At 30.6% G+C, this 12,350-nt stretch overlaps 1 protein-coding gene across 1 annotated transcript in view; it reads right to left on the minus strand.

The window, feature by feature from the left end:
• LOC142329317 (uncharacterized) overlaps positions 1–12,350 on the minus strand; it is a 92,468-nt gene that overhangs the window by 34,759 nt on the left and 45,359 nt on the right. The window contains exon 14 of the mRNA XM_075373801.1: positions 8,428–8,493. Coding sequence (XP_075229916.1) covers positions 8,428–8,493 — 66 coding nt within the window. The remainder of the gene's footprint in view (positions 1–8,427; positions 8,494–12,350) is intronic.

Raw genomic sequence — 12,350 nt, forward strand, 5'->3', positions numbered from 1 at the left:
ATATGAAGAAACTTTTTCCCCAACACATTATATACCCGTTAGAATATTTTTTACTTTTATGTTAAGCAATCATTCCTCTGTCTCTTTCTCTCTCTTTTTGTTAGCAAAGTGTTATTGTTGATGAGTATTATAGCTCTTAATCTTGAGTCAAATAGGTCGACTCAATTTTTATTTCAACATATGAAGTAAAGGAAGTATTCTATTTGAAAAAAATTTCAGTTTTCAGATTTCAACAGAAATATCCATTTTGACCATCCCTAAATCTATTTTGACTAGTTTTGGCATGACATCTGTACATACATAAATCACATAATTCAAAAAGGTTTACCCTTAAGATGCTGAAATTTTGGATTTAGGACTGTTGTAACATCTAGTTGTGCACCTCCCCTTTTGACTGCAATTGACAACCAAACATGTCCAAAAAAGACCAAAAATTTGGATTTTGGATTTTTTCTTAACTGCAGTAATAAGTCCTCATTGAGAGCTTTTCAACGATATAACACAAGTGGTACTTATTTTCATTAGTTCCAGAATTAGAGCCAAATAAAATTTTAATTAATGAAATATTTGGATCTTACTAGGGAAGGCACATCAGTTCAAATCAGACTTCATCTCATTTTTTTAAAAATTTAAACATATTGATTTAATAATTACCCTGCCCAACAAAAAATTCTTTTTTGAATGTTTCCTTCACTTCACAAGTTAAATCATACTAATTTTGGGTTGAGAAAAACGAATATGACAAAGAAATTTTTATTAGCTCTAGCTTCTGTGATATACAATAGGTGGAAGTATTTTATTTTAAGAGATTAAGAGAAAATTATACATTTTAATTACATATACCAACAACATAGAAAGTCCATTCAACATTTTTTTTAATGACAGTTACATTCTAAGAGTTCTTAATCGATGGAAGAATACCTGGCAGTTGGTTGGGTCTGAAGAGAATCATGTGGGGCTTAATGACATCATTGTATTTCCTTGTTCTTAACGTTTTCTTCCTCTTTATATTTATCATCTTTTCTTAATTTTTTTTATTTTTCTCTTGTTCTTAACATTTTTTTCCCGTTCACATTCATCTTCTTGTTTTTTTTAAAGATATATTTCTTCATGTTATCTTTCTTTTTCCTGTATGATTGTTTCTTTTTCATTTTTGATTACTCACCAAATAATCCAATAACAAAAACTAAATATTTTACACCGTAAGGTTGAGATTAACATTTGTAACCAGTATACACGGTATTCACTAAACGGAATAGTTTAATTAACTTTTATTTATACGACACACCAGAAATCAAAAACTTTTGTTAATCACCAACTCACGAAGATACAAATAATACTGATCTAATAATAAGAATAATAAAGAAACTTTTACTCTATCCTAATATTTCATATAAGATTGTTGAATTAATAATTGTATAAATGTTTGTTAATAAAGACTAATATTTCAGCAATTGTGTAATTGTTCCTTTATTACAGAATTGGAGGATCGTACCTCACTTTCAAATAAAATCAATTTAAATGAAGTGCAGCAAAAAATGTGTGTGTATACGTAATTTAATAGGTGTACAAGGAAGTCGTCTGATGACCATATTAGATTTTTTAAATTAATTTAATATTTTATTTCAATAAAATTTATTTACTTTCTTACTTATAGCACTGATTGCTCCGTATTTCATTATGATCACTACTAATAATGTAAGAGCAAGGGAAGATTAAGTTATTAGGAGTAGTAACAGGAACAGAATAATCGATCTACATTTGTTCAAAGTGAAATCATTGTTAGCCAAATTATCTATACAGAAATGTAATAAATATTAAATAATTCTTTCCTAACATTTTTTCTTGCAGACGTAATCTGAGAACGCCATTATAACACTGCAAGTGACCCCATCCTCCTCTAAACACACAGACCAAGGTTTTTTATATAGGACTATAGGACTATATAGGACTAAACAATTTTAAGTTATTTGTCTTCAAATGACAGTTAAATCTTAATTTTTTAGTAAAATCTTCTTTTAAAGGGAAATACATTATTATATTAATATTACTACCTGTATTAATATTATACTCTCAGTAAAATTGTACTAATAAATTTTTATCAACATAAACAAAACACTTTTATAAGTATTTTACATTTAAATGAGTATGCTTTAGTTTTAAGTGCCATCGGCTAATACGGTCATTAGTAAATAAAAACGCCAACATATAGTAAATCGTATTCGTATTATGATCTATAAAAATCCCAATGGAAGCGTATCAATCATACTTTATGCTATTCAATTTCCAGAATCAAACTTGTAAAATATTTGCAGTTTACCATCTTAACTATGACCCACAAATGTTTTTATTTTTATCTGTTATTATACATAACATCTATACATATTTTTTCTAAATAATAATAGTAATTGCTATCAATACAACAACTGTATTCTGTTAATAATGAGAAAAATATTTAAATACACCAATCATATAGAGATTTATAACTCTTAAATTAGCATATGGAATGGAGTTGAACCATTAAAAATAATAAATTTAAATTACTAACTTTCTTTAAATAGGATGCAAGTATATTTGTGGAAGTGTCTTATTATAATAATTGTGTTCATTTTTTTATCAAAGCTGTCAACAGAGATGGCCGAATTAAGAGCCATACTTATACACAACATAGTGAAAAAGCATTATGTTTCTGTGAAAATTTTATTGTAGTAAAGAGTGATAATTGTATAACTACACAAATTACAAACACACACACATGCATTTGTGATTTGTTTCTATAAGGAAAAATGTTCCAGCATTAATTTAGAGTGTTTTTGTGTGTGCTTTTAGAGAACACCGTGTTGGTCCAAAGTATTTTGTTATTCAGACTTTAAATGGTTGTAGCGTTTTAGTAATATAATCCAGGACACCATGATGTTTAGTGAGTGATGATTATAGTTTGTTTTTGCTTTTTGCCCTTTAAGTTACATCGTTCCAGCTTTGTTTTTCTAAACTTATTTAAGCACATTAACATAATACTTTGTTGTTATTTATTTTATGAAATGTAATAGGGTATACACTAAAACATTTATAAATAAAAGGTGTCTTATAGTGTTGCGATCAAAACAATACGTAAATGTTTTAAAGGCTAGATGATTGAGGTGTTGTAAATAAGTGGTAGTCAAAAGAAATTTGTTGTTTATAACTGTGAAGTCATGAAAATTTACTTGCTTACGAGTTTTTTTTTTAACTGGCTATTAAGTTTAATTAATGCCGTATTTGTTGATAAATGTAATATTATAAAATGTTCATGAAGTTGTTTTTAGCCTTGATACAAAACAGCAATGTAAAAAAAAAAATGCTGAAAATAAGAAAACCTGCAGAAAGGTCATGTTTATATGTGAATATTTGTTTCAGAATGTTGAGCATTATTTTCTTTGTGATAATGTTTACTACATTTATAACATTTGTATCTGTTTGTATAGTACTCCATAGTGTTGAGTTAATCCCAAACAATCTAATAATTAATAATAGTAGTTTTTAACTATCTCGACACCTGGCGGTAGAACACACAAATATAAAGGAATTTCTAAGCAACAAACGTTTCTGATATTGTGACATCTAAGGTTTGTTACTTTGAATGATACTACTAAAGTTGAGTTATAGAATATGATGATATTTTCACATTTAAATGAATTTATCTTGTTCATTATCCTCAAATTATCTTGTCCATTAATTTGGAAGTTTGTGAGTAATAGGAGCATTTTTATAATCTACACAACAGGACTGAAAGAAATTTTGAATTTGTGTACTTTCAGAAAGGTTTGGTATATGAGAGCTAGTTTCCTTGTTTTCCATAACAGTTCATGCAGCCTGAACAACAGAAAAATAAGGCTTAGATTTAACTATGGTACAGCTAAAAGCAATAGAAAACTTCATCTTATAAATTTTTAAGAAAATGTTTTCTTCATGCTTTTTCCTTAAGAAGAAAATATGCTCTTAGGTAAAATACTCCTCAACATCTCTGGATAGGGGAAATGCTGGAGAAGAAATAACCATCAGAAAATCAAAGAGCTGTAGTACTCTTCAAGTTAGAACACATTTTATGATTTTTATAAAAATATTTTACTTTTTTATGCAAATTTAATCAACTTTCAAAGTGAACTGAAAGGTAACTTGAAGATATTTTGTAATATAAGTATAAAAGATCCAAAATTTGATTAATCACCATTATCTGCTAAATAACCATATGCATCTTTGGGTAATAATCATATGCATCCCTTGGGTATCATCAATTTTACAAAAGAACAATAAATATAACAACCAAATTTATAAGCATTATGCAATAGTGTTATTCACACAACTCCTGCCTTTTATCAAATATACTTACCAATAACAAAATAAAGAAAGATTTTTTTTTTTATGTTAAGTTGATTTTATTTACCTAAAAAGTACATTTTTAACACTACATAGATGCAAGAATACAATTTCCATTAACTAACAAGGTCATAGTATCTTTGAGACACACTTTGACAGTATTATTGACAAAAATGGGTATTTACATGTTAAAAATGTTTCATGATTGTGCTAATAATAAATCAATAAAAAAAATACTAGTATATTTTCAGAGGAAGTAAAATAAAATCAACATATTGAATAAATAACACTGGTCAACATGAGTTTTGTCTCAAGAGTATAAATAGAAGTACTTAATGCAGTTTTTTTATCCTGTTTTCAAATATGTATACGGAATTTCTACATCACCCACAGTTTTTTTTGCTGCTTTAATTTTTTTAAATATTTTAAAATGTTTTTTTGTCCATTATCAAGTAAAAGCTCCTAGAGTTTTGTAAATATGATGAAACCAAATGAGCTAACTCAAAGGGTAGCATTGCTGCTGTTGTGCAGGTTCAGATGTGTATAGACATATACAAACATGATCTACTGTAGTACACATTCATCAAAACAATGCCAGTTGTGAGACAGCAGTGAACCAGTAAACACATCACTGCGAGTGCTTTGTGTGTCTGAATTATTATGCATTTCATATTTACAACTTATTTCTTTTAATTAGTCATTAGTTACAAATGCCTACAGTTTGTTTAAATCATCCTAACAATTTTTGTTATGTATGTGGTGAAGTGACGTTCAAGTCCCAAAGGTGAAACCTTACTCCATTAGTAAAAAAGTGTTATGAACTTTATTTTGGGTGTAAACTCGGGGACCAAACAAGGGCCTAGGCCTCACATATCTGTTTTTTATCGTATTCTGGGCTTCTCACTGCAAGGAAAAATATCACACACCATATGCCATTTTCTATCCCTATGATTTGAAGGGAACACAAAGATCACTCTTCTGTTATTTCTGCTTAACAAACATTAAAGGGATATGTCAAAATCAAAACATACAGTGGTGTACCCAACTTGCCTTCTGCAATGAGACCAGTTCCATACACTGCAAAGAATTGCCCATACCAAAGCCTCCAGAACATGCTAGATTAGATGAAGAGAGCTCAGAATCTGATGGAAGTAAGGAAGAAAAAGAGATAGATTCTGGTGATACAACTTTTGAACAAAGTGGTTCATCTGAGCCTCATTTACTGACTCAAGAAAATTTTAACGATCTCATAAGAGATTTAAAGTTATCCAAAAAAACAGTCTGAAATGCTTGCTTCCCGGCTAAAAGGATGACATCTTCTACAAAAGAATAAAAAGATATATAATCATAATCATCATTCTGAATTTAAAGACTATTTTTCTGAAGAAAACGGCTTATTGTTTTGTAATGACATTTCTATTCTTAAGGAGATACTTTTTAATGAACTAACCCAACAGAATGGCACTTGTTCAGTGATTCCTCTTAAGTTAGTTTAAAAGGTGTGCTTCTGCATAATGACAATAAATTCCTATCAGTGCCTGTGGCTCACTCTGCTAAGAAACAAATGAAAATTTTAAATTTGAGTTGGAAAAGTTTCAATATACAGTGTATGAATGGAATATTTGTGGTGATTTGAAGGTAATTGCACTTATTCTTGGTCTGCAGCTTGGTTACACAAACTACTGTTGTTTTTTGTGTGAATAAGATAGTAGGGACAGAAAAAACAATTTCATTAGAAAAGAATGGTCTAAACGCGAATCACTAATTCCTGAACAGATAAATGTGAAACATGACCCATTGTGTAATCCTAAAAATGTATATCTAGCTCCGTTACTTATCAAACTAGGATTAATGAAGAGTTTTGTCAAGGCCATGGACGTACTCCTGGTTTCAGTACTTAAAACAGAAGTTTCCTAAAATTAGTGATGCAAGAATTAAAGAAGGATTATTTGTGGGTCCACAAATACGATCACTAATGCATTATGAAAAGTTTGAGGAACTATTGAATCCAACTATAATCAACTATTGAGCTTGGGAAGCATTCAAAAACGAGAGTTTTTTGGGAAATTGAAAGACAGAATGTTACCGTGATAATGTAAACTACCTTATAACATCTTATAAAAATTTGGATTGTAATATGTCCTTAAAAGCACACTTCCTGCACTTGCACCTAGATTTCTTCCCAGAAAATCTAAGCTCAGTGAGCAATGAGTATGAGAAACACTTTCATCATGATATTTCACCTATGGAAAAGAGGTATCAAGGCAAATGGAATTCTAATATGCTGGCCAATTATTGTAGGATCATCAAGAGGGTTGCTCCACAGGTGAAATATAGCAGAAAATTGTCACTTCTTACTTGCTAGATAAGTCAAATGTTTGAATATTGTGTAGTTAAGAATGCATAAGTATTAAAATGTCTGAAACTACAAATGCTTGTCTCTTGGAAACCTTGCATGATGGGGATAACCGACATCATATTTGAATTCAGGAGAAAAAATACTATCAGAATCACATATTTTTCTTCCTGAGAAAAAAAAATTATTTTTTGTTCCTCAGTGTAATTTGATAGGGTAACTAATTTATGGTGGTTCTTTTTCTTCTATCAATAAAAAAAAAAAAATTGCGGTTAAATGTATTAAAAATATAAAAAACACAATGTTGTTTATTCTGCTGCTCATAGCATTAATGGTTGATTTTCCATTCAAAGTGAGTTTTTGTATTACTGATAGATAAATATACAGCAGCTCCATGACAAATATTTTGGAAAGTCCACTTTTTTCATGGTTCAAAATGTCTAATTTATAAATAACTAACGATATCAATGAAACATTTATAAAGTATAAGAACTAAAGAAAATGTATTTTAACTGATGGTATAAGATAGAGTTGCCTCTACAAACATATAATGACATTTAATATTTATTACAGAAAATCTATGTGTATTATCAAGTTTACAACAAGTATAAATACTTTTAAAGGATTCATGAACATTGTGAGATGATGAACAGTGTAGTAAGCCCACAACCAGCTAAAGTAAACTGTTAAACTTGCATACAGCCAAGATGGAAAATCACAGATAGACTACACATGAAACTTTAAATGCGAGTTTTGGTTAAATTTATTCAAATGTTACAGAAGGATCTGTTAATAAGCAGAATTTATCAAAGAGATTATATTTCAGATGTCTGGAACCTGCTTAATGCAAAAGAAATATAGATGAATTGTGAGTACAGATTCTCTGAAAGATCCAGTGTTCAGAGTGCTATGAGCTAGCAAACTTTATAACATTAATTTTTTCCACTTGCAAAAGAGCAGCATTGAATGACAATCAGACGGCCAAGAAGTTTAGATGGCTCTTAATGATTTACTTAGTTCATAATCTGATGCCGTAGCCAATACGAGGGTGTTATTTAGAATGAAGTGGTAGAACATCTGAATTAAGGAGTGCAGATGTCTTTCTGATCGATCAAGATCCTTACAGTGAAGTAACCTTCTGCCGATCCAACCCAAACCATCTCAGAAGTAGACAGTGAAAGATGTTTATTTCTCTAAAAAGATGGGACATAACCATATTTATAAAAATGGTCTCAGCTTACCAGTGATCTATAGATTTATCACACCTCCCTCTTATATCTATTGAATAAGATGAGAGAAAATTAAATGAAGACAGCAGATGCTGCCAGGAAGAAGTATACATGGTAATTTAGTATTATTCTGAAATTTTCTGTAATCTTTTATAAGAGATCAACTATGATCTATAAGGTAGTAGATCTGAAGAAGGTGAATTCAGTGCCTATTCAATTTATAGTGCTTAACCACAAGCTGCTGTTGGAGGTGCAGTCCTACACTAAGAAAATTTATTACGGAACATAATAACTATTCAAACAAAACTTGTATGATTACAGTTTCCTTTAAAACTTGTAATTATCTACATTTTATTTTTGACGTAACAGCAAAATGAATAAAGTGAACATTATCTCAATTTGATGACTTAATTCCTTATATTACTGTAGATATTTTCATTTAACCTATAACCAAACTAAGCTAAAGGCAACAACAGTAAGGGGTACCTGTAGCGACTGTAGCAAAGCGTTGTGCTCTTTGTTACCACCAGTATTATTAAGTACACTATTGCTCTGTAAAAAAAAATGTAAAATAAAACTTTCATTAAAAATTACTTCTAAATAACAATAAATTACCAACAATGTTTAATAAAAAAAAGTAATAACTATTTGGTATTTATCTTTGAAAAATTAACATCTATAATCTTCAAGTAAAATAATGCAAAGGGTTTTAAGAACGGTTCCCATGATCATATCGTCCAAGGTTTTTTCATTTAATTGTGAGAAGCAAAATCATTTCACATTATTTTTTTTAAATAAAATAAAACAAGTTTCTTAAGACTATCTTCTATCACAGCATACAAAGAACAAAGTTAATACCAGTTATTATTCAGACAGACAACAGCGATGCAAAAAATAATTTTTTTGGTCGCACATTATACTTTGCTTGTCAAAAGCCATTTTACTTTATAAAAATACATTAGTATGGTAATAAAGAAATGCACTTTAGAAATAAAACTTTGAAAAGTTTCCATCGCTACAAGAAAAAAGTTTAGTGTTTATATTCAAAATAATTAAACTGTAATTTGTTATTTAGAAAAAAAACTGACACAGCACAGTTGTAAGACTTTCCCGTTATGCGGCTGAAACTGCGTTCCGAGAAAATTCCTACAACTGTGTGTTGTTTCTGATGCACAGCTTACTAACACATACACAACAACTTGATTTAAACTATTTATCATTTTGTTTAAATATAATATTTTTTGTTTATTTAATTCAATGATTCTAACTAAAGCGCTCGTGCACATTATATTTAATTCACGCAGGTATGGCAGTATTAGAGGCACTAACTAAACTAATGTAATTTCACAACTTACATAGAACAAATTTTGCATGTTTGGTCAGCAGACTGGTTTAGCTACAAGGCTTAACGCACCAGGTACTGAATCAGTTGAGCGACTGAGTTTGAGATCCAGCCAGATTGACTTACTTTTTTACACTTTAAATATTATTCAATTATTTAATTCTACTGCTCACCTGAGACATCACAACATAGCAGGTGACTACAATAGGATTTTTTGGGATGGGATGTGATCTTTCAAAAAACATTTTTTGCAAATATTGTTATATTTTAATTGTTAACAAATATGCTTAAGATTTGGCGAAATCTCTAGATAAGAAGGTTACTTCGTTCTACAGCCTCATCCCCTTGAACTTTTAAGTTGAAAGTTTAATGGCATCAATGTCTCATATATAGAAGTAGTCTGACCTAGTTTGAGAAAATCGGTCTGTAGTTCTGGAGAAATAAGGTCAACACCAGAGTCAGAGGCATATGCAATGAGATGCAATGAGCACACACATACATATGAACATTAACATTCGAAAAATTCCCATCCGGTTTTTTGGGTTTCGTAGGTGTCAAAATGTCAAGATGTGGCAAAAACTGCATATGCCCAAATTGGACCGATTATAATACTTTCCCTTCTAGAGATACAGCTCTGTTATAACGCTATCTAGATGGGAAAGTAAAAATAAATATGTATAAACATAAAGGAATTCATAGTGTTGCAATGCAGTTTATAAAATACCAAAATCGAATAATATTCTCATACTTTTCCACCAGCCTTTCTCTTCTAAAACAACATATTTTATAAGCATATGATATGTAATTTAAAAACGATAATATTTGTTTAAAACACATCGTAGATGGAGAGTAACAGTGTGTGGTACTTTACAGCTAAATTCACAGAGTTGCCTTGTTCAAGATCAGAATTAATCTTGTTAAGGAGAGAGGTGATGCAATCAACTATGTTTTTAAATCCAGATTAAACTCGTTTTCTGTGATAAGACAGGACTCTCTCTAAAACATGTTCAAGAAGACTTACAAACTGAGCAAAGAAGGGCTCATCATCCCATGAATAAAGCATTAAATAAGCATAAAATTTGAATAGACAGGAAGCATCCTACACTATCTGCAAAGTGACATTCCATTGCATGATATGCTGCATTTATCTGAGCATCGGTTGGAACATTAAGTAGGAATGATTACTGACATGATATAATTCCACTAGATCTCTAACATTGGGGTTATGTTATCAGAGAAACAGTTGTATGCATTTCCAGTAACAGTTACCAAAGATGATAAAGGCCACTAGGAATGTTGCTGCTTATTGAATTCTCTGTGGATACACTAGTTCACACATATGCCATCATGCGCTCTGTACGACAGAAACTACATGAATGGCAGTTTAATCATATTATTTGTTCTGAAAATAGACCTCAGTGAAGATAGTAATTCTAAAATGTGAGGTAAATGAATTGCCAGCAAGCAACAATTTCATCATTGTGTGTGCCAACTCAATTTATTTCCTGATAATTATTTTTTTTTTAAATCGCAAGCCCTATTATTAAATAATTATTAAGACATTATAGCCCAGGTGATTAACATTTCCTCACTGACAAAAGCAGAAAATTCATTTTCATTATACATACATAACAAAAACGCTGAAAATTAATACCTTGATCAGTTTAAAATGTAGTTTGCAATTCATGAATGTAATAGTATCAACCAGTAAAACCAATTTTGGACAACAGAATAACGAATATTCTCAAGAACTGACTCAAGAAAAGTATTGTTCATTTACTCTTTTCAATGATCATGTGGATCAAGACTTGATAAATTCAAATAGTAACTTTATCCTGTTAAATAGATAATTTCTATTTGCTGAGTTATGACTATTATAAAGCGAACATTAGTCTGACCTAAATAGTTTGGCTCATTCTAGATAATAATTAAAATTTATTCATATTCTTTCCTGAAATTTATATCGAAATGGAATTATGGAAAACATTACCAAATGGATGAAAGACAATATTAAGTTTCTTAAGACTGTTGAGGTATTACTGTTACCTTTGACCAACAAACTTTGCAACCTATAAATAAACAAATAAGATGGAACTTCAAAAAGGCAAAACTGGATGGTTTTTCAAGAAAAGATAGAAGATGCCAGAAACAAATTTGACAACTGGGCATTAGCAACCGGCTCTTGAAGAGTTTCTGCTTGGGCCAGAAGAATGCAACTAAAGCTATCATTTCCTGAGGTAGACAAAGAAAATACAAACCATTCTGAACCAAGGACTTAATGAATAAAAAGAAGCAAAGAGATAAGGCAAGAGACATGGCACAGAAAAAACAAAAGCTCAATAGGACCAACAGTCTGGCACAAGTAAACTGCATTAGTGAAACAAAAATCACATCATCCCAAAAGAGAGGAATGGAATTCTTTCCTGAGCACAAAGGAATACTGGACAGATGGCAGCAGAGCCTACAAATTAATCAGTGCCCCTAGTAATAGTAATAATGACAACACAAAATCCAATAATAATAAATAACAAGGAAATCAAAAGCAAAACAGAAATACCCAAATACTTCAACAATCACCACTTTTCTCCAACTATTTCAACTAAAGAACGGCTAGAAGATAGAACTCTAAATAGCAAAATCAGTCTTCCCAACGATACTTCAGAAGACATTTATCAGAGAAAATTCACCATGGCAGAGCTATGGGAGGCAAAAAAAATATACTGCAGAAAAAGCAACCAGGACCAGATGTATATTCCCCGAATTCATAAAAAGTATAGAACAGAATCTCTGAACTCTGCTTAACAAACTTTGGACTGGAAATGTAATTGCCCTCAGATTAGACAAAGGCAGCGATTGTACTAATTCTCAAACCAAAAAAACAAAGAGCAAATATCATCTTACCATCCTATAGCACTTATTTTTGTTCTAGCAAAAATTCAAGAACACATGATCACAAATAGATTGATCTGGTACCTTGAACAAATTCACTTCCGACAGAACAAGCCAGCTTCAGATGGAAAAGATCTCCTCATACCAAACAGTGAGATTTACCCATGCGGTCAAAGAG

The sequence above is a fragment of the Lycorma delicatula genome, chromosome 8 (assembly GCF_047948215.1).
Source record: "Lycorma delicatula isolate Av1 chromosome 8, ASM4794821v1, whole genome shotgun sequence".
Taxonomy (NCBI): domain Eukaryota; kingdom Metazoa; phylum Arthropoda; class Insecta; order Hemiptera; family Fulgoridae; genus Lycorma; species Lycorma delicatula.